Below are 24,584 nucleotides of genomic sequence, written 5' to 3'. Positions count from 1 at the left end.
GTGTGCGTGGGAATCCTGGATCTTTCTTAGGGGGTGCGTGGGAATCCTGGATCTTTCTTAGGGGTGCGTGGAATCCTGGAGCTTTCTTAGGGAGTGCGTGGGAATCCTGGAGCTTTCTTAGGGGGTGCGTGGGAATCCTGGAGCTTTCTTAGGGGGTGCAGGGCAATCTTGGAGCTTTCTTAGGGGGTACAGGGGAATCCTGGAGCTTTCTAAGGGGGTGCAGGGGAATCCTGGAGCTTTCTTAGGGGGTGCGTGGGAATCCTGGAGCTTTCTTAGGGGGTGCATGGGAATCCTGGAGCTTTCTTAGGGGGGGGTGCGTGGAAATCCTGGAGCTTTCTTAGGGGGTGCATGGGAATCCTGGAGCTTCTTAGGGGGTGCGTGGGAATCCTGGAGCTTCTTAGGGGTGGACTGGGAATCCTGAAGCTTTCTTAGGGGGTGCGTGGGAATCCTGGAGCTTTCTTAGGGAGTGCGTGGGAATCCTGGAGCTTTCTAAGGGGGTGCGTGGGAATCCTGGAGCTTTCTTAGGGGGTGCGTGGAAATCCTGGAGCTTTCTTAGGGGGGCATGGGAATCCTGGAGCTTTCTTAGGGGGTGCGTGGGAATCCTGCAGCTTTCTTAGGGGGTGGACTGGGAATCCTGAAGCTTTCTTAGAGGGTGCGTGGGAATCCTGGAGCTTTCTTAGGGAGTGCGTGGGAATCCTGGAGCTTTCTTAGGGGGTGCAGGGCAATCTTGGAGCTTTCTTAGGGGGTGCAGGGGAATCCTGGAGCTTTCTTAGGGGGTGCAGGGGAATCCTGGAGCTTTCTTAGGGGGTGCATGGGAATCCTGGAGCTCTCTTAGGTGGTGGACTGTGAATCCTGGATCTTTCTTAGGGTGTGCGTGGGAATCCTGGAGCTTTCTTAGGGGGTGCGTGGGAATCCTGGAGCTTTCTTAGGGGGTGCGTGGGAATCCTGGAGCTTTCTTAGGGAGTGCGTGGGAATCCTGGAGCTTTCTTAGGGGGTGCGTGGGAATCCTGGAGCTTTCTTAGGGGGTGCAGGGCAATCTTGGAGCTTTCTTAGGGGGTGCGTGGGAATCTTGGAGCTTTCTTAGGGGGTGGACTGTGAATCCTGGATCTTTCTTAGGGGGTGCGTGGGAATCCTGGAGCTTTCTTAGGGGGTGCGTGGGAATCCTGGATCTTTCTTATGGGGTGCGTGGGAATCCTGGATCTTTCTTAGGGGGTGCGTGGGAATCTTGGATCTTTCTTAGGGGGTGCGTGGGAATCTTGGAGCTTTCTTAGGGGGTGCGTGGGAATCTTGGAGCTTTCTTAGGGGGTGGACTGTGAATCCTGGATCTTTCTTAGGGGGGCGTGGGAATCCTGGAGCTTTCTTAGGGGTGCGGGGGAATCCTGGATCTTCTTAGGGGGGGAATCCTGGATCTTTCTTAGGGGGTGCGTGAGAATCCTGGAGCTTTCTTAGGGGGTGCATGGGAATCCTGGAGCTTTCTTAGGGGGTGCATGGGAATCCTGGAGCTTTCTTAGGGGGTGCGTGGGAATCCTGGATCTTTGTTAGGGGGTGCGTGGGAATCCTGGATCTTTCTTAGGGGGTGAATCCTGGAGCTTTCTTAGGGGGTGCATGGGAATCCTGGAGCTTTCTTAGGGGGTGCAGGGGAATCCTGGAGCTTTCTTAGGGGGTGGACTGTGAATCCTCGATCTTTCTTAGGGGGTGCGTGGGAATCCTGGAGCTTTCTTAGGGGGTGCGTGGGAATCCTGGAGCTTTCTTAGGGGGTGCGTGGGAATCCTGGAGCTTTCTTAGGGGGTGCGTGGGAATCCTGGATCTTTCTTAGGGGGTGAATCCTGGATCTTTCTCTGGGGGTGCTTGGGAATCCTGGAGCTTTCTTAGGGGGTGCATGACGTAGACTACACCGCTGAGGTAACTGTTGTTGTGATTACATCAATAAAATTGAACTGAAATCGAGAAAGAGACCGGGGACCTTTGTGTGTCATCTGATCACTGGTTGTTAGTTTCACAACTGCAAACTGTAACAGGACACACACACACACACACACACACACACACACACACACACACACACACACACACACACACACACACACACACACACACACACACACACACACACACACACACACACACACACACACACACACACCCTGTATGCATGGCTGCCTCCTCAGTCTGCAGCCTGTCGGTAAAGGGACACCAGCGTCATTTTGGTGATTGTTGATCATGCGTCACGTTTTCTTAAACCACGCGATGGAATACGCGGGATATTTATGAAATGTCATGCAATGAAATTGCGGAAACCGAAGTTTGATGAAAAAGAGGCTGCGTGCGTCTTGTCGCGTGATTACGTCACTTCGTAACGTTCCCATGGCAACAGGGAAAAATGGCTGCTCGTGTGTGAAGTGAACGCAACATTTTTTAACTTTCTGCTGAGATATTTAGAGAAAATTACTTCATTCATCCTGAAGGAAATGTTAGGCACCCAGTGGCAAAACATAACACAACACACACACACACACACACACACACACACATATACACACATATCATAAATACACACATATCACACATATACACACACATATATACACACACATGTACACACACATATATCACACATATCATAAATACACACACATATACACACACATATCCACACACATATCACACATATATATACACACACATGTACACACACACACATATACACACATATCATAAATACACACATATCACACATATACACACACACATACACACACATGTACACACACATATACACACACATATCACACACATATATCACACATATATACACACATATATACACACATATCACACACTTATATCACACATACACACACATATACACACACACACACACACATATACACACATATATATACACACATATATCACACATGTACACACACATATATCATACATATATACACACACACATATACACACACATATATCATAAATAGACACACATATCCCACATATCACACACACACATATACACACATATATACACACATATCATAAATACACACACATATACACACATATCACACACATATATACACACTTATATCTCTCACACACACACACACACCCCTAAGAGTAAGAATACGTATCCCAGTGATGAGGAGGAGATATCTGTGGTGCAGTGGATCATTTTTGGGACTTTTTTTGCGATGAAAACGCAGAGATTTTGAAATCATGCAAACCCGGCGTTATTCTGCGGGGAAATCGGTAATTTATGTAACAAAACTGGCGAATTTTAACAAACTAAATTCTGGAGGAAGTGGAAGTGTTTACATGTTGGAGGCCGACCCCATCGAAGCTCCTCCTCCTGACGGAGGAGACCAGCCAGCTCGGACTAGATCGTTAATAAGAGATCGTTAATAAGAGATCGTTAATAGGAGATCGTTAATAAGAGATCGTTAATAAGAGATCGTTAATAAGAGATCGTTAATACGAGATCGTTAATACGAGATCGTTAATAAGAGATCGTTAATAAGAGATCGTTAATAAGAGATCGTTAATAAGAGATCGTTAATAAGAGATCGTTAATAAGAGATCGTTAATAAGAGATCGTTAATAAGAGATCGTTAATAAGAGATCGTTAATAAGAGATCGTTAATAAGAGATCGTTAATAAGAGATCGTTAATAAGAGATCATTAATAAGAGATCATTAATAAGAGATCATTAATAAGAGATCATTAATAAGAGATTATTAATAAGAGATTGTTAATAAGAGATCGTTAATAAGAGATCGTTAATAGAGATCATAATAGATAGATCAATAAGAGATCATTAATAAGAGATCATTAATAGAGATCATTAATAAGAGATCATTAATAAGAGATCATTAATAAGAGATTATTAATAAGAGATTTAATAAGAGATTATAATAAGAGATTATTAATAAGAGATTATTAATAAGAGATCGTTAATAGGAGATCATTAATAAGAGACCATTAATAAGAGATCGTTAATAAGAGATCGTTAATAAGAGATCGTTAATAAGAGATCGTTAATAAGAGATCATTAATAAGAGATCATTAATAAGAGATCATTAATAAGAGATCGTTAATAAGAGATCATTAATAAGAGATCATTAATAAGAGATTATTAATAAGAGATCGTTAATAACGGGAACTTTGAGTCAACGTCAGAAACCAAAAGACACAACGAGCGTTTGTGAGAAACCGGCGAGCTGCAGACTGTCACTGAGTGTGTTACATAATACTGTCTGAATGTGTGCGTCTCTCTTGTCTCTGTGTGTGTCTGTGTGAGTGTCTGTGTCTGTTTGTGTGTGCGCGTGTCTGTGTGCGTGCGAGTGTGTGCGTGTGTGTGTGTGTCTGTGTGCGTGCGAGTGTGTGCGTGTGTGTCTGTGTGAGTGTCTGTGTCTGTTTGTGTGTGTGTGTCTGTGTGTGCGCGTGTGTCTGTGTGTACGCGTGTCTGTGTGCGTGCGAGTGTGTGCGTGTGTGTCTGTGTGAGTGTGTGTGTGTGTGTCTGTGTGTGTGCGTGTGTCTGTGTGTGCGTGTGTCTGTGTATGCGTGCGAGTGTGTGCGTGTGTGTCTGTGTGTGTGCGTGCGTGCGTCTGTGTCTGTGTGAGTGTGTGTCTGTGTGAGTGTGTGTCTGTGTGAGTGTGTCAGCAGGATGACAGAATGGGAGCTCACTTCTGCACACGCTCAGTATCTCTCTGCTGGCTTAAGTGACATACACACACACACGCACACAAGTGTTTGTGTGTGTGTGGTGTGTGTGTGTGTGTGTGTGTGTGTGTGTGTGTGTGTGTGTGTGTGTGCGAGAGAAACACTGAAGTATGAGTGGCCGAGCCGCTGTTACATCATTGATAACGAGCCAATTAGAAGGCAGAAGGCTCTTTATGTTGTGTAAACATTACAAAACAGTTACATCATCACCGTCTCCAAAGCTCATCGCCATGGTTACAACTGACTCCTGAACAACGCCGGGATAAAGTTGTGTTTGAATCTTTGAGTCCTCTATTAAGGAGACGCTGTCTGCTCTCTGATTGGCTGTCAGCGCCTGTCAATCACATTACATAAGAGCTCCCGCCCCCTCTGAATATTCATGTCAACGGTCGGAGCAGCTGAGACGTTAGAATAAAGAGATGGAGATGAGGAAGGAGAGAGGAAGACTAGGGGGGGGGAGGGGAGACGAGGAGAGAGGAAGACTAGGGGGGGGGGGGGAGGAGAGAAGGAGAGAGGAAGACTAGGGGGGGGAGGAGAGAAGGAGAGAGGAAGACTGGGGGGGGAGGAGAGGAGGACAGAGGAAGACTGGGGGGGGGAGGAGAGGAGGAGAAGGAGGGAGGGAAGGAGAGAAGGAGAGAGGAAGACTAGGGGGAGGGAAGGAGGGAAGGAGGAAAGAGAAACAGGGAAAGAGAAGGAGAGAAGAAAGGAGGAAAGAAAAATGGGGAAGGAAGGAGAGAAGGAAAGAGAAGGAGGAAAGATGTAAACGAGGGGAAAATTAGGAAAGAAAGGAGCAAAGTTCAACAGAAAGGTAAAGGAGGAGAGGAGGAGGAAGCAGAGAGGAGAGGATGTTAGTAGTTGACCCGGTCAGATCAACGTGGTCATGACTCAACGCATCATCGGCAAAGTCCGCATAATGATGGGGGGGGGGGGGGGGGGGCATTTTTCAATACGCAGCACAGATTTAAGCACAAAAATAATTTTTCATTGCAAAAAGAAGTCACGAGTATCGCTGCAGGAAGTTGACGTCACACAAGGGCGGCTGCATCCCCGTTGCCATGGGAACTTCATGAAGTGACGTAACTACACGACAGGAAAAAGTTTTTTTATCAAGATACCGCAATCTCACCGTGTAAAACTTCATAAACACCTCGCATAGTCCATCGCATTTCTTAATAAAACATGCCGCATCAAACAAGGATTACTGCAACAATCACATACTGGACAATGTTATTTGGTACAACACACACACACACACACACACACACAACACACACACACACACACACACACACACACACACACACACACACACACACACACACACACAGTCAGACACACACACACACACACACACACACACACACACACACACACACACACACACACACAGACACACACACACACACACACACAGTCACAGACACACACACACACACACACACACACAGACACACACACACACAGTCACAGACACCACACACACAGTCACACACACACCACACACACACACACACACACACACACACACACACACACACACACACACACACACACACACACACACACACACACACACACACACACACACACACACACACACACACACACACACACACTCTTAAAAATGAAGTTTCCGTCCTAATTCTGCTTTTAATCTACACAATACATAAGGGTGGTGTGTGTGTGTGTGTGTGTGATTGTGTGTGTGTGTGTGTGTGTGTGTGATTGTGTGTGTGTGTGTGTGTGTGTGTGTGTGTGTGTGTGTGTGTGTGTGTTCAACCAGAACTTGATCAGGTTTTAATTTGACATCAGACACAAACACGTCGTCTTTTAACTTTAATGTAAAAACAAATGAGAGAAAAATACATTTTAATAACTTCTCTGAAAGAAAAACAAAAAGAACTATTTTGTAGCAGGACAAACAGGAAGTGGTTCTCTAGACAGGAAGTTGCATTTCATCTCTTCTACCAACAGAAAACAACCAACAGCCTCAAATCAACAGTTAATTAAAAAAAGAAGAAGAAGGAAGAGTGAAATCATCGCTGACGCCGCGCGGCCCTGAACCAGATCCACCGTAACCGTCCCGGTCCCTGCAGACCACAGTGAGCCCTGAGGACTCCCAGACTCAACTGGTCTCAGGTGCTGAGCGAGGCCACGTGGGCTCAGTCAGGTCTGAGAGGAAGGGGGACGGGCCAGATCACCAGATCACACGTCACCATGTTTCATAACCACGTGATGCTGACTCGGCGGTTCGGGGTTTTACTTTCAGTTTGCTGCGGTCCACACGGCCGAGGACCAGGAGACGGCCCCGGAACCAGGGGACGGCCCAGACCTTGGACACGGCCCCAGAAGAGCCCCAGGAGACGGCCCAGACCTTGGACACGGCCCCGAAAGAGACCCAGGAGACGGCCCAGACCCAGGAGACAACCGAGACCTTGGACATGGCCCCAGAAGAGCCCCAGGAGACGGCCCAGACCCAGGAGACGGCCCAGACCCAGGAGACGGCCGAGACCTTGGACACGGCCCCGGAAGAGCCCCAGGACCTTGCAGACAACCCCAGGAGATACCCAAGACATGGCTGAGACCCAGGAGACGGCCCCAGACCCAGGAGACGGCCGAGACACCGGAGACGGAGGCCTGATTCCTCATGTATTCCACCAGCTGGACCACGTGTCTGCTGTGGTCGGGGGGGGGGGTGTGTGCTGGTTTTTACCTTTGGAATCCCCAGATTCCCCTATGGTCTCCGCGGGAACACTTTGAACTGTGGGTAATGGGTACTCCCCCCCCCCCCCCCCCCCCCCCAAGCAGGTTTGGGTTTTGGACTCTGAGGAAGGCGGGGGACACGTTGTGACATTGAATCGAAGCGGCAGATTAACCGGGACTCAGACGAGGTTTTCAGGCAGAACCGGCTCAGCAACTCATTCTAAATATTTACATAACCGACTCAGAGACGTGTTTCATCTCAATAAAGTTTCTGTTTCAACTGATGACACAAAGGGACTTCCTGTTTCCTGTTTCTGATCACAACTAAAAGACAAACTAAAGTACAGCGTGAGGGTGAAGAGAGAAACCGCTTCGAGGACCCGGCTCGGTCCGAGGACAAGAAATAAAAAAGATTAAAAGAAAAACCTCCGTTCCAGATTCGACTCTGACCCCAGACCACTGAGACCTTAAAACCTTCTAGAGGGTTTGAAACCGCCGGTTTCCAGTTTCTCTGCGTCGTCGTTTGCTCAAAGACACGTCGGTGGAATCAAACCTGCGGCCGCAGAGTCGCGGGGCAGCCCGACGTCTGACGGGTTCGCCGCCTCGCCGCTACAGACCAGGAGACCAGGAGGAGACACCAAACAGCAAATAAAAGAGGAGAAGAAGAAGTCCAGAGATCAGGCCCCTCCCTCTCTGGATGGTTGCCGTGGACGACCGGCCGCTGGTCCTCACCGACCCGCCCGGCCCGCTCCTGCAAACACAGGGGGGGGGGGGGGGGGGGGGGGGAGTTAGTGAAGCCTCAACTCCACCAAGGACCAGCTTAGATGGTTTTGGACATGCTTTTATTTTGAAAAGTCAAACATCTTTCACTGAATATTATTATTTTTACATTTCTTGAGTTTTGTCTCTGACTTTTGAGAGTTTTCAGACGGTCGATTCTTTAAAAACTGTCTGAACCAGATGCCCTAGTAGGAACCAGATGCCCTAGCAGGAACCAGATGCCCTAGCAGGAACCAGATGCCCTAGTAGGAACCAGATGCCCTAGCAGGAACCAGATGCCCTAGCAGGAACCAGATGCCCTAGCAGGAACCAGATGCCCTAGCAGGAACCAGATGCCCTAGTAGGAACCAGATGCCCTAGCAGGAACCAGATGCCCTAGCAGGAACCAGATGCCAGTAGGAACCAGATGCCTAGCAGGAACCAGATGCCCTAGTAGGAACCAGATGCCCTAGCAGGAACCAGATGCCCTAGTAGGAACCAGATGCCCTAGCAGGAACCAGATGCCATAGCAGGATGCCCTAGCAGGAACCAGATGCCCTAGCAGGAACCAGATGCCCTAGCAGGAACCAGATGCCCTAGCAGGAACCAGATGCCCTAGCGTGAACCAGATGCCCTAGCAGGATGCCCTAGCAGGAACCAGATGCCCTAGCGGGAACCAGATGCCCTAGCAGGATGCCCTAGCGGGAACCAGATGCCCTAGCGTGAACCAGATGCCCTAGCGTGAACCAGATGCCCTAGCAGGAACCAGATGCCCTAGCGTGAACCAGATGCCCTAGCGTGAACCAGATGCCCTAGCAGGAACCAGATGCCCTAGCGTGAACCAGATGCCCTAGCGTGAACCAGATGCCCTAGCAGGATGCCCTAGCAGGAACCAGATGCCCTAGCAGGAACCAGATGCCCTAGCGTGAACCAGATGCCCTAGCAGGATGCCCTAGCAGGAACCAGATGCCCTAGCGGGAACCAGGTGCCCCAGCGGGAACCAGGTGCCCTAGCAGGAACCAGATGCCCTAGCGTGAACCAGATGCCCTAGCAGGATGCCCTAGCAGGAACCAGGTGCCCCAGCGGGAACCAGGTGCCCTAGCGGGAACCAGATGCCCCGGCGGGAACCAGGTGCCCCGGCGGGAACCAGATGCCCCGGCGGGAACCAGGTGCCCCGGCGGGAACCAGATGCCCTAGGTGGAACCAGATGTTTTTGTGTGTAGACCAGGACCGGAGGCCCACTCCTAGTGCTACTGACTCGGTAACCAGTGGTTGGCTCACCTGTAGTTTTGGGATCAGAGTGGGGCTGAGGCTGGGTGGCGGGGGAGGGGTGAGGGGGGCGGGGGTCACTCTGTGGCGAAGTGCAACTCCGGAGGGGGGGGCTTGATGGTGACGGGCTGGGAGGTGCGGCGGGGGGGCGAGGGCTTGGGCTGAGCCTGCTGCTGCATGGTGTCGTAGTACGTCACGCCTCCGTAGGTCACCTGGGCCTGACCCTGGGACACAGTTCAAATTCAAAAACTTTATTATCCACAACAAACCACAGGACTGTCAACAGGTCACAGAGACTCAAAGCTTAAACGTAGAAGACGTTCAGAAGGTATGTTAATATATATATATATATATATATTATATATATATATATATATATATATATATATATATATATATCTAAGATATATATATATACCATATATCTGTACTGAGGTCAGAGAAGAGGATCAGAGGATGGGAGGGAGAATCACTACTGAACGGTTGTTTCACACATCTGAAGAGATTGCAAAGTTATGATTCATTATTATACAACATACAATAATAATAATAATAATAATAATAATAATAATAATAATTATAATATACCTGCAAACTCAAAAGGGCTGAAAAAAGTGATAAAAAAGTGTGTGTGGGTGTATGTGTGCGTGTGTGTGAGAGAGTGTGCGTGTGTGTGTGGGTGTGTGTCTGCGTGCGTGTGTGTGAGAGAGTGTGTGTGTGTGTGAGAGAGTGTGTGTGTGTCTGCGTGCGTGTGTGTGAGAGAGTGTGTGTGTGTGTGTGTGTGTGTGAGAGAGTGGTGTGTGTGTGTGGTGTCTGTGTGTGGAGAGAGTGTGCGTGCATGTGCGTGTGTGAGAGAGTGTGCGTGTGTGGTGTGCATGGTGTGTGTGTCTGCGTGCGTGAGGTGTGAGAGAGTGTGCGTGTGTGTGTGTGCCTGTGTGTGTGTGTCTGCGTGCGTGCGTGTGAGAGAGTGTGCGTATGTGCGTGCGTGCGTGCGTGCGTGCGTGCGCGTGTGTGTGTGCGAGAGAGTGTGGTGCGTGTGTGTGATGAGAGAGTGTGTTGTGTTGTGTGTGTGTGTCTGTGTGAGCGTGTGTGTGTGTGTGTGTGTGTGTCTGTGAGCCTGTGTGTGTGTGTGTGTGTGTGTGTGTGTGGTCGTGTGTGTGTGTGTATGAGAGAGTGTGAGTGTGTGTGTGCGCGTGTGTGTGTGTGTGTGTGTATGAGAGAGTGTGTGTGTGTGTGTGTGTGTGTGTGTGTATGAGAGAGTGTGTGTGTGTCTGTGTGTGTGTGTGTGTCGCGTGTGTGTGTGTGTGTGTGTGGTGTATGAGAGAGTGTGTGTGTGTCTGTGTGTGTGTGTGTGTGTTGTGCGCGCGTGTGTGTGTGTGTGTGTATATGAGAGAGTGTGTGTGTGTCTGTGTGTGTGTGTGTGTGTGTCTGTCTGTGTGTGTGTGTATGTGTGTGTGTGTGTGTGCGCGCGTGTGTGTGTGTGTGTATGAGAGTGTGTGTGTGCGTGTGTGTATGAGAGTGTGTGGTGTGTGTGTGTGTGTGTGTGTGTGTGTGTGGTGTGTATGAGAGAGTGTGTGTGTGTGCAGCAGAGCGTCTGACCTGCGGCGTGGGGTACATGGTGGGGTAGGGGAAGGTCATGACGCCCGGCGGGGGGTAGAACGGCGGAGGCAGCAGCTGCTGCGGTTGCCCCGGCGGCAGCGTGACGGGGGGGCCGCCGTAGAGGGGGGGGTTAGCGATGGGGCCGCCTGATTGGTGGGGATGGAGACCTGAAGAGGGGGGAGGGAAAAGGTCAGTCAGAAGAAATAATAATAATAATAATAATAATAATAATAATAATAATCTGAATGGTGTAATAAGTTAAAGGGTTATGGGACATGTTGGAGGTGCGAGACATAGGACGTTGTGTACTGCGGAGGTTGTGTGTTTTGTGTCATTAGTGCAACATGCAGGATATCTGGGTTGTGCGTTATGTCAGATATGTAATGTTCTCATTGTGGAGATGTGTGTGAGTGTGTATGTGAGGAGCAGGTGTGAATAGAACAGGTGAGTATAGAACAGGTGAGTATAGAACAGGTGCGTATAGTACAGGTGCGTATAGTACAGGTGTGTATAGTACAGGTGAGTATAGTACAGGTGAGTATAGAACAGGTGTGTATAGAACAGGTGTGTATAGAACAGGTGTGTATAGTACAGGTGTGTATAGTACAGGTGTGTATAGAACAGGTGAGTATAGAACAGGTGTGTATAGTACAGGTGAGTATAGAACAGGTGAGTATAGAACAGGTGAGTATAGAACAGGTGAGTATAGAACAGGTGTGTATAGAACAGGTGAGTATAGAACAGGTGAGTATAGAACAGGTGAGTATAGAACAGGTGAGTATAGAACAGGTGTGTATAGAACAGGTGAGTATAGAACAGGTGTTTATAAAGTGAAGTATATTTGATGTTATCGTATATCTTTATAAAACAAACCACACTCACCGGGGTGGGGGATGTGCATCTCCGGCTGGACCAGCATGCCTTGCGGCGGGATGGGGGCGGGGCCGTCCCCGTGGGCATAGATTGGTCCCTGGTACGACACTGAGACAGAGGGGGGGGGGTTAAACAAAGTGGCGGGCTGGTAGTACTACTACTGTACTTCATGTGGAGTCACGTCTCCCTAACCTCCCTACGGTGCCATCTACTTGCTGGATGGTTTCAGGTAACCTCCCTACGGTACCGTCTACTTGATGGATGGTTTCAGGTAACCTCCCTACGGTACCGTCTACTTGCTGGATGGTTTCAGGTAACATCCCTACGGTGCCATCTACTTGCTGGATGGTTTCAGGTAACATCCCTACGGTGCCATCTACTTGCTGGATGGTTTCAGGTAACATCCCTACGGTACCGTCTACTTGCTGGATGGTTTCAGGTAACATCCCTACGGTGCCGTCTACTTGCTGGATGGTTTCAGGTAACATCCCTACGGTGCCGTCTACTTGCTGGATGGTTTCAGGTAACATCCCTACGGTGCCATCTACTTGCTGGATGGTTTCAGGTAACATCCCTACGGTGCCATCTACTTGCTGGATGGTTTCAGGTAACCTCCCTACGGTGCCATCTACTTGCTGGATGGTTTCAGGTAACATCCCTACGGTACCGTCTACTTGCTGGATGGTTTCAGGTAACCTCCCTACGGTGCCATCTACTTGCTGGATGGTTTCAGGTAACATCCCTACGGTACCGTCTACTTGCTGGATGGTTTCAGGTAACATCCCTACGGTGCCATCTACTTGCTGGATGGTTTCAGGTAACATCCCTACGGTGCCATCTACTTGCTGGATGGTTTCAGGTAACATCCCTACGGTGCCATCTACTTGCTGGATGGTTTCAGGTAACATCCCTACGGTGCCATCTACTTGCTGGATGGTTTCAGGTAATTGTACGGCTAACCCTAACCGTAATATGTAATGTTGTCATTCTTTTTGTTTTATAAAATTGGTATTTAAAGATAGGTATTGTTTAGGAACTGATACCAAAGGCCCGGTGTTGGTATCTGTAGCCGTATCAAACATTATACTAACGATACCCTTATATTCCCTAATATTCTCAGCTTTGCTCCTGTCTTATTTCTGCAGACATTAAGACATCACGTTCTCCTGAATATCAGCAGAGACCAGAGTCATTTCCTAAGTGAATGAAGCTGAAAGCATGTTGCTATTCCTCGTCCAAAAACACTCTATTCACCAAATGTTGAAAAATCAAAACCGCTTTATGTAACAGTGACGCTGGAACTCCTCCGCCCCCTGCTGGTCGTCAGGAGGAAGCTTTGAGTCTAATTCAACACATTATCAAAACGTTTCTATATCAGAAATGTGAAGTTTCTTTCAACCAAACACCGTGGACGGTTCACTACGACGCTCTCCACAAGTTACATCACGATCACTTCACTAATCGATAAAAGAACAAAGAAATGTTGGAAAAAAAAGGTCTAAAAAGCGCAAAAGAAAGTGATAAAAACTTGGAAAATGTTTGACAGAACTTCAATAAAGTTTACATAAGTGTAAGAGACGACGAAAAGGTTGAATTTTTAAACATTTTCCACTAAAAAAAACGAATCCCCGTCTATCAGCATTCATAACGGCTGATTTAAGTAAAGTACATGTTTTCATTTAAATGACAAACAAATGATTCTGCTGATAAAAAAAAAAAAATTAAAACCGTCAACCATGTTATAACCAACTGTTCTGTTAAAAAGATTTTTGTTAAAGGATTTAAGTTTTCATATCTTAAGTTTGTAGTTTTTTTGAGTTATTTATCAGAACTTTAATATATTTTGATGTTCTGTTGTGACAATAAAACAACCCATCATCATATTATTTTAGCGAGAACTCATAATAACTACTGTTATGCGTTTTCGGATATTTAAAAATATCGGCCGATATATCGGATTTTTTAAATAACCAGATATCTTTTATGGGTCGGGCTCAAACTATTTATAACTTTAAAAGTCACTTTAAATATTTATCAGTGACTTTTTTTCTAAACCCACGTGCATCCCTTCCCAGTTGCGTGTAGATTTGATCCATCGCACAAAGAAAACCCGTCTCATCTTCAGCCTGTTGCTACGGTTACTTCCTCACTAGCAGTGACGGGAAGCGCTCACTCACATTACATCACTTCCTGTTGACTTTACAGCGACCAATCAGGGCGAAGCAGCCGATTCGTTTCAGCCACGGTAAACATTTGACGGGAACTTCCCCCGTTTGATCGGTAAACTCAACGCTCACAGGTCACATGACCGGCACCACTTACTTCCACATAATATTTCTTATAATTATTATATTTGTTATTATGATTATAATTATTTTTATTAGGGTGTTGCGTGGTCTTACTGGGCTCGTAGTAGTGCCCCTCCATCACCCCCAGGTGCATGGGGGGGGCCGGCTCGGGGACGGGTCTCTGCCGCTGGGACGAGTAGCGTTTGGCCCGGTTGGAGCCGACTCCCATCTCCTCCAGGCCGGAGAAGGGAGGGGGGGGCGCGCCGGCATTTCATGGTGTTGGCAGGCCTGGGGACAGAGAGACAGACAGGTTACACATTACAAGGGGGGGGGGGGGGGGGGGCGCCGGGCATGTGCATGGTGTTGGGCAGGCCTGGGACAGAGAGACAGACAGTTACACATTACAAGGGGGGGGGGGGGCGCCGGGCATGTGCATGGTGTTGGGCAGGCCTGGGGACATAGAGACAGACAGGTTACACATTACAATGGGGGGGGGGGGGGCGCCGGGCATGTGCATGGTGTTGGGCAGGCCTGGGACAGAAGACAGAGAGACGACAGGTTCACCATTACAAGGGGGGGGGGGGCGCCGGGCATTGCAATTGTGTGGGCAGGCCTGGGGACAGAGAGACAGAGGAGCAGGTCCACATCACAAGGGGGGGGGGGTGGGGGGGGGGGGGGGGGTGGGGGGTCATTAAACATTTTTTTTTAAAATCATTTATTTACTCTTTTTGTCGTGTTGTCTGCCCGTCAAAATCAACACTTTTTGTTGATGCTTTTTATCAATTTTTTTTAACTTTTTCTAACGTTTTTGTCCCTTTTTTTCAATGTTTGTCTCTTTTCGACGTTTCCAACATACGTAACACTAACTTATTAACTTTAGTTTTACATTATTTTTGGAATTTATGGTCAATAAACCTCATTTAAGGAAATTATACCTAATGTTTGAGTTAGAACAGCGAAAATTCAATCTTGTTATTTGGGGATTAAAAAGAAACACTGATATAGGACAACATGAGGACAAATGATGCTACATGAGGACAACATGAGGGGCAACATGAGGGGCCAACAGAGGGCAACATGAGGACAACATGAGGACAACATGAAGACAACATGAAGACACATGAGGGCAACATGAGGCAACAAATGAGGGCAACATGAGGGCAACATGAGGGCAACATGAGGACAACATGAGGCAACATGAAGGCAACATGAGGGCAACATGAGGGCAACATGAGGGCAACATGAGGCAACATGGGGGCAACATGGGGGCAACATGGGGCAACATGGGGCAACATGAGGCCAACATGAGGACAATGAGACAACATGGGGGCAACATGGGGGCAACATGGGGGCAACATGAGGGCACATGAGGACAACATGAAGACAACATCAGGACAACATGAAGACAACATGAGGGCAACATGGGGGCACATGGGGCAACATGGGGGCAACATGGGGGCAACATGGGGGCAACATGAGGACAACATGAAGACAACATGAAGACAACATGAGGGCAACATGAGGACAACATGAAGACAACATGAAGACAACATGAGGGCAACATGAGGGCAACATGAGGACAACATGAAGACAACATGAGGGCAACATGAGGGCAACATGAGGGCAACATGAGGGCAACATGGGGGCAACATGGGGGCAACATGGGGGCAACATGGGGGCAACATGAGGACAACATGAGGACAACATGAGGACAACATGGGGGCAACATGGGGGCAACATGAGGGCAACATGGGGACAACATGGGGACAACATGGGGGCAACATGAAGATAACATGAAGACAACATGAGGACGTGAGGGCAACATGAGGGCAACATGAGGACAACATAGGGGCAACATGAAGACAACATGGGGGCAACATGGGGGCAACATGAGGACAACATGGGGACAACATGGGGGCAACATGGGGGCAACATGGGGACAACATGAAGATAACATGGGGCAACATGAGGACAACATGAGGGCAACATGAGGACAACATGAGGACAACATGAAGACAACATGAAGGCAACATGAAGACAACATGAAGGCAACATGAGGGCAACATGGGGGCAACATGGGGGCAACATGAGGACAACATGAAGGCAACATGAAGGCAACATGAGGGGCAACATGGGGGCAACATGGGGAACACATGGGGGCAACATGAAGACAACATGAGGGGCAACATGGGGGCAACATGGGGAACACATGGGGGCAACATGAAGGCAACATGAGGGGCAACATGAGGGTTAAAAATTAAATCGTTAACAGGGTTAATTGAGATCACGATTTTATAACGATTAATCGTGCAGGCCTACTTATAATATATCTACTTTATGCAGAACAGACCCGGGAGGACCAGACCGGGGTCGGGGTTCCAGGGTACAGGAAGATCTCAGCGGGAGTTGAACTCACCTCTCATCTCAGACCAGGACGTCGGGCTCTGGCTCCAGCTCTGTCCCCCCAGACTGATTCGAGCCAAGTCCTTTTCCAGCGCCACCAGCCCCCCTGTGCCCCCCGTCTGGCTCGGCGGCCCGTCGTCCGCCCCCCCCCAGCTCTTCCCTCCCCCGCTGCCGGGGGGGGCGGCGGCGGTCACTCCCCCACTGGTCACGGCCGACTCCTCCACAGACGGCTGCTTGCTGCCCAGGTCGGCGGGCCGAGACCGGGTCCTGCGAGCCAGCGAGTAGGACTTACGCTCCATCGCCGGCCGCTCGGCGGGAGGAGAGGCTTCCCGATTGGCCGAGGGCGACTGTAAGGTGGAGTCAGAGGAGGAATGAGCCAATCCGGACGCGGCTCTATCGGCGCTGCCGCGGTGTTCCTGCTGCTGCCGTCTCTGCGGTGCCGACTGGACCGTCGTTGCAACGCTCAGGTCCTGCTCCCGGACACCTCCGTGGCTGAATGTAATATCCTCAATGACCACGGAGGGGCCCCGGACCCGGACCTGCTGCCCAGGCCCGGTCCCCCGCGGGGTCGGACGGAGCTTTGGGGCCCTGTCGTTCCCTGGGGTGCATCTGGGGTGCGTTTGATTCGTTGTTCCTGTATTGGGACTGAGGCGTGTGGTGGGGGGGTCGGCTGCGGGAGGGAGGCGGCCTGGAGGGAGGGCCGCCCCGCTGAGAGGAGGAGAGAGGGAGAGACGAGGGGGGTGCGGAGGACGGCGGGTTGGATGAAGGTGGAGCGCCTCCTCGGTTCGGGGCGCCGCTCTGCTGCCAGGACCGGACCGGCCGCTCGCCTCCGTCCCTCCAGCGCTTGTCTCTGCTGGGAGACGCACTCTGTCTGCAGGGGACACACAGACGTTCAGACCAAACACTCACGCAGGACAAAGAGACTTCATAGACATCTGGGACCTGATGTAAAACCGTCCCCTTCATCTCCTCAAAACGCACAAGATCACAATATATCTGGGGTCGTCATGACGACACATTGTAAGGTCTGTTTACAGGTGGGATGTTGCATATCTCCGGGCACATTTGTTTTTAATCATAATTGTATTTTCATAACTGTCTCTGGGACACTTGTCTCTCATTTATCCGTCTCTGGGACACTCGTCTGTCTCTGGGACACTCGTCTGTCTCTGGGACACTCGACTGTCTCTGGGACACTCGACTGTCTCTGGGACACTCGACTGTCTCTGGGACACTCGACTGTCTCTGGGACACTCGACTGTCTCTGGGACACTCATCTTTCTCTGGGACACTTGTCCGTCTCTGGGACGGCGGGGCTCACCTGGGCCTGCGCTGCCGGTAGTTCCTGTCCCCGGAGCCGCCCCCGTTCCTGATGTCGTAGCCGTAGATGGCGATGAGCTCCTCGCGGCTCTTGGGCGCCTGCTCCTCCTCCCTGAACCGGTCGTGCTCCCAGCGACCCTCGTCCTTCCACAACTTCCTGTTTCGACCTTTCGGTCTGAGAGAGAGTGGGGGGTGGGGGGGGGGGGGGGGGGGGACATGATGAAGCATAAGTTTCACTGCGCAGAAAAATGATAGAGGAATCGATAAATATGAAAGAATATGCATCTATGGTATTATAAAATCAGTTTAATTTTACATTAACCCTCAAAGGGACAAAAAAACAACAACACCTTATTCATATTTTATGTTACTTTTGTGAACTTAATACTTTTGTAAATTCATTTCAAGAACCAAAACAACTGGTTGTGGGTTGGCTTTCAAAAGAGATTTGAGAAATTTCAAAAAGCCAATTTCAACTTCAACTTTTCAGCTTTAGGGTCAAATGATGTCTCAACACGCTGCTCCGGGACATGTTTGGACAGCACTTCCCAGAGAGCCGAGTTAGGTCTGAACACTGACATGAAACACGTGGGGATCGGTTGTAGACACAACCCTAAAAAGGTGAATGTAAGAAGATTAGACCTGAGGGTTAAACTGCTTAACGTAGTTTTAAACCTGGAACTAGTTTTCCTTCTGTTCATTTCCAGCAGATTCACCCCACGGGCTCTTGGCCAAACTCAAATTCAATAAAAGCATTACATGATAACGGGGCTGCCCCATATGGGGGAAATATCTAATTGTAATTATTTTGACTGATATTGCGATATGATTCACGATATTGAAGGAAAGATCATTTTAGTGTCATTATTGACATTTTCATTGAAAAATGCTAAAAAAAAAAATACTATAAATACTAATTTTTGTGAGAATCTGTACCAAACGAAGATGTTTTCCTGTAGCCTGTAGGACAGGATGTCTGGGCCGGGACGTCTGCAGGGTCACACCACTTCATTCTGAATGGTTAGACACATGTTGTCCCGCCCCGATTTGGATATTGCACCAGTCCAAACAACAACAACAACAACAATAATGGCTGAAACCACACCTCTCCTCCTCCTGAGCGTGTCCCCGGACATCGTGCTCGAAGAACAGACCCTTCCTCGGGATGTAGGCCGGGTTCTTCCGGTCCTCGTCGTCGTCGAGCTTCTGACCCGGTTTCCCCCCCGCCTTGGTCTCGGGGTCGTCCGTGGACTCCTGTGAGACGGGAGCCAGAGCTTCAGTTACACCGCACTGCACATGTGCAGAGGAGCACCTACAGGAGGGTTTGGTACGGAGGATCGCAGCATCGATTCACTCTGAAGAGACCAACTTATCAGGAGACATCCAAGCCAATGAGATGGTCCCAATTATTACGTGTAATAATATTTATTAATGTGTATTATGAAGGCCAAAGGCAGCGTGGGAAGAAGTATTCATCTCCATTAGGGGGGGCAGTCTCTGGGCACCCGATTATCGAGGCATCTCTATTATGTACTGTATTTGGTTATATACATTTGGCTATATACATGTGGTTTATGTACATTTGATTCTGTACATTTCCAGGCCTGATTTAAGAAACTATACATATAAATCTGAGTTTGTTAGATTTTGACATACGCAGTATTGGTCATACCCCAGTGTGAATGTCTTGTGTACTGAGGTTTTATTGTGTAGTGACTCCTGCTGCAGCCGTCAACATGCTGAGTCACCTCCTCTCAGTGCTCCTCCATGTCAGAGGCTGAGTCATGTTTAAAGGTGGAGAACAGGAAACATGAGCTGGTCACATGTCATGTGATGAGGTAGATGTGTTGGGATCTCCAGTAGCTCAGCTGTTCCCCCTGGGCTCTTATCGTGCATCATTATCACATTAAAAACATTCAATACTTCACTGAAAGAAATCACATCCAAAACCACAACAAGGCATAACACGGGACCCATTTATTAGATTAAAGAGATAAGATTATGATTTTGATTATTTTATGCATGTCTTATTAGATCACGCAACATGTCATTTTTATTTTTCTTCTTTTGGCCATTTTTGGGTTTTTTCTGCACTTTAGCCTAAACTCTAAGTAGTCGTCCATTATCCCGTCCTCTTTCAGTCCCTGTTTTCTGATTTGTTCATGTCTGGAGACGGTTACTTTGAAATAAAAATCAACACATTTAGAGAGAATATATATATATATATATATATATATATATATACACATTTTTTTATTTAAATAACCAAGTATTAACTTATCAGAATCAAGATGAGAATCAATTATTTTTCCCACCCGTAACATCCTTTACTGAAGTAAAAGTACTTAATACACGCTGAGAATACGAGTAAAATTCAAAACTGTACTTAAGTTAAAGTAAGGAAGTATCAGCTACACGTACTAACGTAAAAGTACTCTCATATTGTTTTGTACTGTATTGCAGTAAATAATATATAAAGTCACAGCTGTGTTGTTCCCAGAGCTGCTCAGATTAATGATTAGGTGTCAAGTATTCATTAATTTACTAATTAACCCTTTGGAGTCGTTTTATGATAAAAAGGTAAACGTGTGACGTCAGATTGTTAAATGTGAATATTTTCCAGTTTCTTCTCTCCTCTGGGACAGGAAACTGAATCTTCCTTCCTCCTTCCTTCCTTCCTTTCCTTTCCCCTTCCCTACATACATCTTTTCTTCTTTCATTCATTATTAATTCTTCTGTCCCTTTTCTTTCCATCTTTGCCACCTTTCTTTCATCCTTCTTTCCTTCCCTCCTCCTCTTCTTCCATTCCCTACATACTTCCTTCCACACTTAACTACATTAAGTCTAGAGCTGCAAAGATTGATGATTAGTCATCATCAACTGGATTACTCAGACTATTTAGATAATCTATTAATCAGTTTGAGTCTTTTCTTTATTAAACTAAGTCCAACGTGTGTGATGTGAGCGATAAATGTGAATATCTTCTAGTTTCTTCTCCTGATTGCAACCGTAAACTGAATATCTTTCAGTTGTGGACAATAAAGACATTTGAGGACGTCTTCTTGGGCTTTTTGGGAACACTGATCATTAAGGGTGTGACGAGATCTCGCGAGATTAAACGTGACGAGATTTCTCGTCGAGGTGAAAAGTTGTCTCGTGAGGCGATGTCAGCGTGATGGAGCGTGAAATCACTAGTGAAGTTTCTCTCTTTTTCATGCTTGAAGAAAAATATTGTTTCCGTTTGCACTTGTAGTTTTGAGAGAGCAGTACTTTGGTTATTGATACACGTACTGTTTGCATTTACAGTGTTATTTATCTGTTATTTACACATTTATTTTATTTATACTGTTTATTTTTTATGTTCGGTTTGTGGAAAGGAGTTAGATTCCTCGTGTGAACTGTTACGGGCAGCAGCCGGTTGGTAGAGTTTATTCAAAACATGTTGCAGTGTTTGCACGTCCTTTACTGCGTATAATTCATTAAAATAGTATAAAAAAAAAAAGTTAAATACATTCATCATTAATAGTTGATTTCAAAATGCACCTAAATTGTTTTGCATTTTGTGATTTTTCAGTTGATAAAAAAAACTATTTTTCCATTCATATATTTTCATCGAGGATTTCTTTAAATTTTTTTTTAAAATCTCGTCTCGTTCTCGTGATGTGTCTCGTCTCGTTCTCGTGATGTGTCTCGTCTCGTTCTCGTGATGTGTCTCGTCTCGTTCTCGTGATGTGTCTCGTCTCGTTCTCGTGATGGTCTCGTCTCGTTCTCGTGATGTGTCTCGTCGTGGAGGAAGCGTCTCGTCACCCCCCCACTGATCATCCCATTGTGACACTCTAGAGACCTACTGGTCGTTCCAGCGAGTCTCACCTGTCCTCGCCGCTCTGTCTCTCCCCGGTGATGTTTTCTTTCTCCTCGGCCTTGCCGTCCTCTTTACTCTGTCCTCCTTCCTCCAACTTCACCTCCTTCTCTTCATCCTCCCCCTCTTCCTCCTCCACCACCTCCCCCTCCTCTTCCTCCTCCTCTACCTTTGTCGGTTCGACAGCTGCAGCAGCGGGGGGGGTTTGGGCTCGCTGGCTGCTGCTGCCGGCCCTTCTTCCTCGCTGTACTGCTCTGCCTCTCTTCCTCCTCGGCTCCCTGAACACACACAGGAAACATCGCAGTTTAACCGATTCATCTCCAGCAATCAACAGCATGTCGTAAAGGACAAAAAGAAAAAACATAAGCATGTAGAACACTAAAGATGAAAACAAACATTGACAAATCAATCCGATTTGTTTCACCAAAGAACAAGAGAAGGATATGTGTTAGAAGGAACAGTGGCAATTATATATATATATATATATATATATATATATATATATATATGCGTTCAGCCCAGTGTTAGAAATCTAAGAGGAGAGATGCTGCTACAACACTCGTGATCAGGGCTGGACGATATATCGATATCGTGATATGAGACTAGATATTGTCTTCGATAGTGAAAAATCCTAATATGGCACCAGTGTCTCTTCCTGGTTTTAAAAGCTGCATTCCAGTAAAGTGATGTCATTTCCTGTTCTTACTAGACAGTTCTAGCTGTTCTATTATATGTCTTTTCCACCAAGGCGGTTCTGGTGCTGGTTCGGAGTCAGGGCCAGATATTGAACCGGTTCTTTGCTTTTCCACACAAATAAACCTGGCTCTGGGCCAAGAAAACGGGTTCCAACTCAGCACCAACTTAGCGCTGGTCCAGAGATAAGAACCGGTTACGTCTGGTGCTGGGGGGGGGGCGTGGTTATCATGACGTTCGAAAACAAAAACTTCGGACCGCCATTTTTAAAACACCGATCAGCTGTTAACTATGACCTGTTGTTAATGTTAGCTTTGGCAATGGATGGGAAACCAAAACACCCGGGTCTGTGGAGGAAACCAACTGCTGGCTCTGTGGTCCTCCACAGAATTCAACATAAACTGGATGGAGCTGTACGGACGAAACCCGTCTTCGAAAGGCTTCAAATGAGATGTCTGTTGCGGGTTACCAGAGAAGTACGGATCAGCTGATAAACAAAATTAAAAAATTAAAAAAGATTATCGGATCAAAAAAGGAGCTTGGGCGAAGTGGTAGTGGCGGTCAGCAAAGAAGATCGCCATATTTTAACATCCTGGACTCCATCCTGGGGGACCGACCGGCATGCCAAACCACCGGGGCGCTCAACTCCGCCACAGCGTTGTTAGAGGCGATGGTGAACGGGAGGCAGACCGTCCCAATGCTTCAGGTGGGTCTTAAAATGTTTCAATTCAATTATGTATTTTTAACTGTGTGCCAGCTAGCGTTATGTCTTGTTTCTATGTTATATTCGCATGGTTAACATTAGTTCGGTGACGACAAGCAAAGTTTAGCAAGCTATCGCTAGCAAGCTTAGCTAGCTTGTACCGTAGCTAACGTTAACGGCGTATTAACGTTAGGCTACGGGTTGAAGCCCGTTAACGGTCGGTAGCTGGTTAACGTTAGCAGATAAGCCCGTTTACAGCGACGTTATTGTTCATGTTCTGGCACAATGTTTCTGACAGTAGTAGTAGTAGTAGTAGTAGTAGTAGTAGTAGCTAGAAGCTTATAGTGACTGAAAGTGTGATGTGAGATGCTGAACAAAAACTACAGGCTGGTTAAAATAACGTTAATTCTTTTAGTCTATGCTTCAGATTTTGATTTGAGCGTTATTCACCAACTAAATGTTCTGGTTCTGCAACACTTTTAGTCAGCAGGGAGGTTGCTCACTGATAAATAATAAATACATCAGGGGACGATTACGGGAGCAAACACAACCGCTTTTATTTACTGTTATGGCGAATTTGAAGATTCTTTTTTAAATTTATGAAACTTAACAGCAGAGGTCTTACTGTGTATTTTCTGTCTTGAATGAGCATTATAACTAAACCTGCTCCCTGTGTTGGTTGTTTATAGAGTTGTCTGTTACTGGTGAGGATGATGAAGATGATGACACAGAGCTACCACCACCATCACCCCCCCACAGGACTGCAGCTCGCCGGTCCCATCTGCCTCCGTGTCATCACGGCAAGCCAGACGAGGTAAGCTATTTTGTGCTGTGTATAAAGCGTTTCCTTAATGTTTACATGTTCTACATTGCCTTATAGGTTCCATTTTGTCCAACAAACATTTAACCTGGCCTCTTTAAATGTCAGTGTGTCCTACTGAACCATCGGTAGGTCCACTATGGTCAGCATGCAGGCGCTTGTTTGTTTGCAGTTAGATTAAATGATGGCAGCCAATATAAAACCAACTGGAGCTTGTCTGCAGCGATGTGTGGACTTGTACTGGTAGTGCACAGGTATATAGATAGTTTGACATTGTCATATAATCACACATTTTGGTTTGGTTTGTTTTCTACACAGGAAAAAAGCGTGAACATGAGGAGCTGTTGGACTACATGGAGAAGGCTGACGATAAGTTCCTGCAGCTCAACAAAGACCGTGGGGCAAAGATGGAGGCAGACACCAGCGCTCTGCTGGGGCTCATGGGGCGCATGGTGGCAGTGATGGAGGCGCAAGCACAGAAATAATTAACATGTAATTTATTTATTTATTATTTTTATTTGTAACTATTTGATTGTCTATGACAATAACAAATGTTTTATATTTAACAAC

The 24,584-nt window shown here is 47.4% G+C and overlaps 1 protein-coding gene across 1 annotated transcript; it reads right to left on the bottom strand.

Annotated features, from left to right (window-relative positions):
* Positions 1 to 6,548: 6,548 nt before the first annotated feature.
* Positions 6,549 to 23,114, bottom strand: LOC116678718 (protein CASC3-like). Its single transcript, XM_032508464.1, is given in 14 exon segments — positions 6,549 to 8,179; positions 9,469 to 9,680; positions 11,056 to 11,222; positions 11,938 to 12,036; positions 14,331 to 14,483; positions 14,724 to 14,747; positions 16,633 to 17,150; positions 17,152 to 17,490; positions 17,941 to 18,114; positions 19,045 to 19,200; positions 21,816 to 21,999; positions 22,002 to 22,076; positions 22,856 to 22,978; positions 23,081 to 23,114. Coding segments are annotated over 13 exon segments (2,193 nt in total). The 3' UTR covers positions 6,549 to 8,179; positions 9,469 to 9,533.
* Between the last annotated feature and the right edge of the window lie 1,470 nt (positions 23,115 to 24,584).

Source organism: Etheostoma spectabile, unplaced genomic scaffold (genome assembly GCF_008692095.1).
Source record: "Etheostoma spectabile isolate EspeVRDwgs_2016 unplaced genomic scaffold, UIUC_Espe_1.0 scaffold00007856, whole genome shotgun sequence".
In the NCBI taxonomy this organism is placed as follows: Eukaryota; Metazoa; Chordata; class Actinopteri; order Perciformes; family Percidae; genus Etheostoma; species Etheostoma spectabile.
This window is presented reverse-complemented; position numbering and strand designations above follow the sequence as displayed.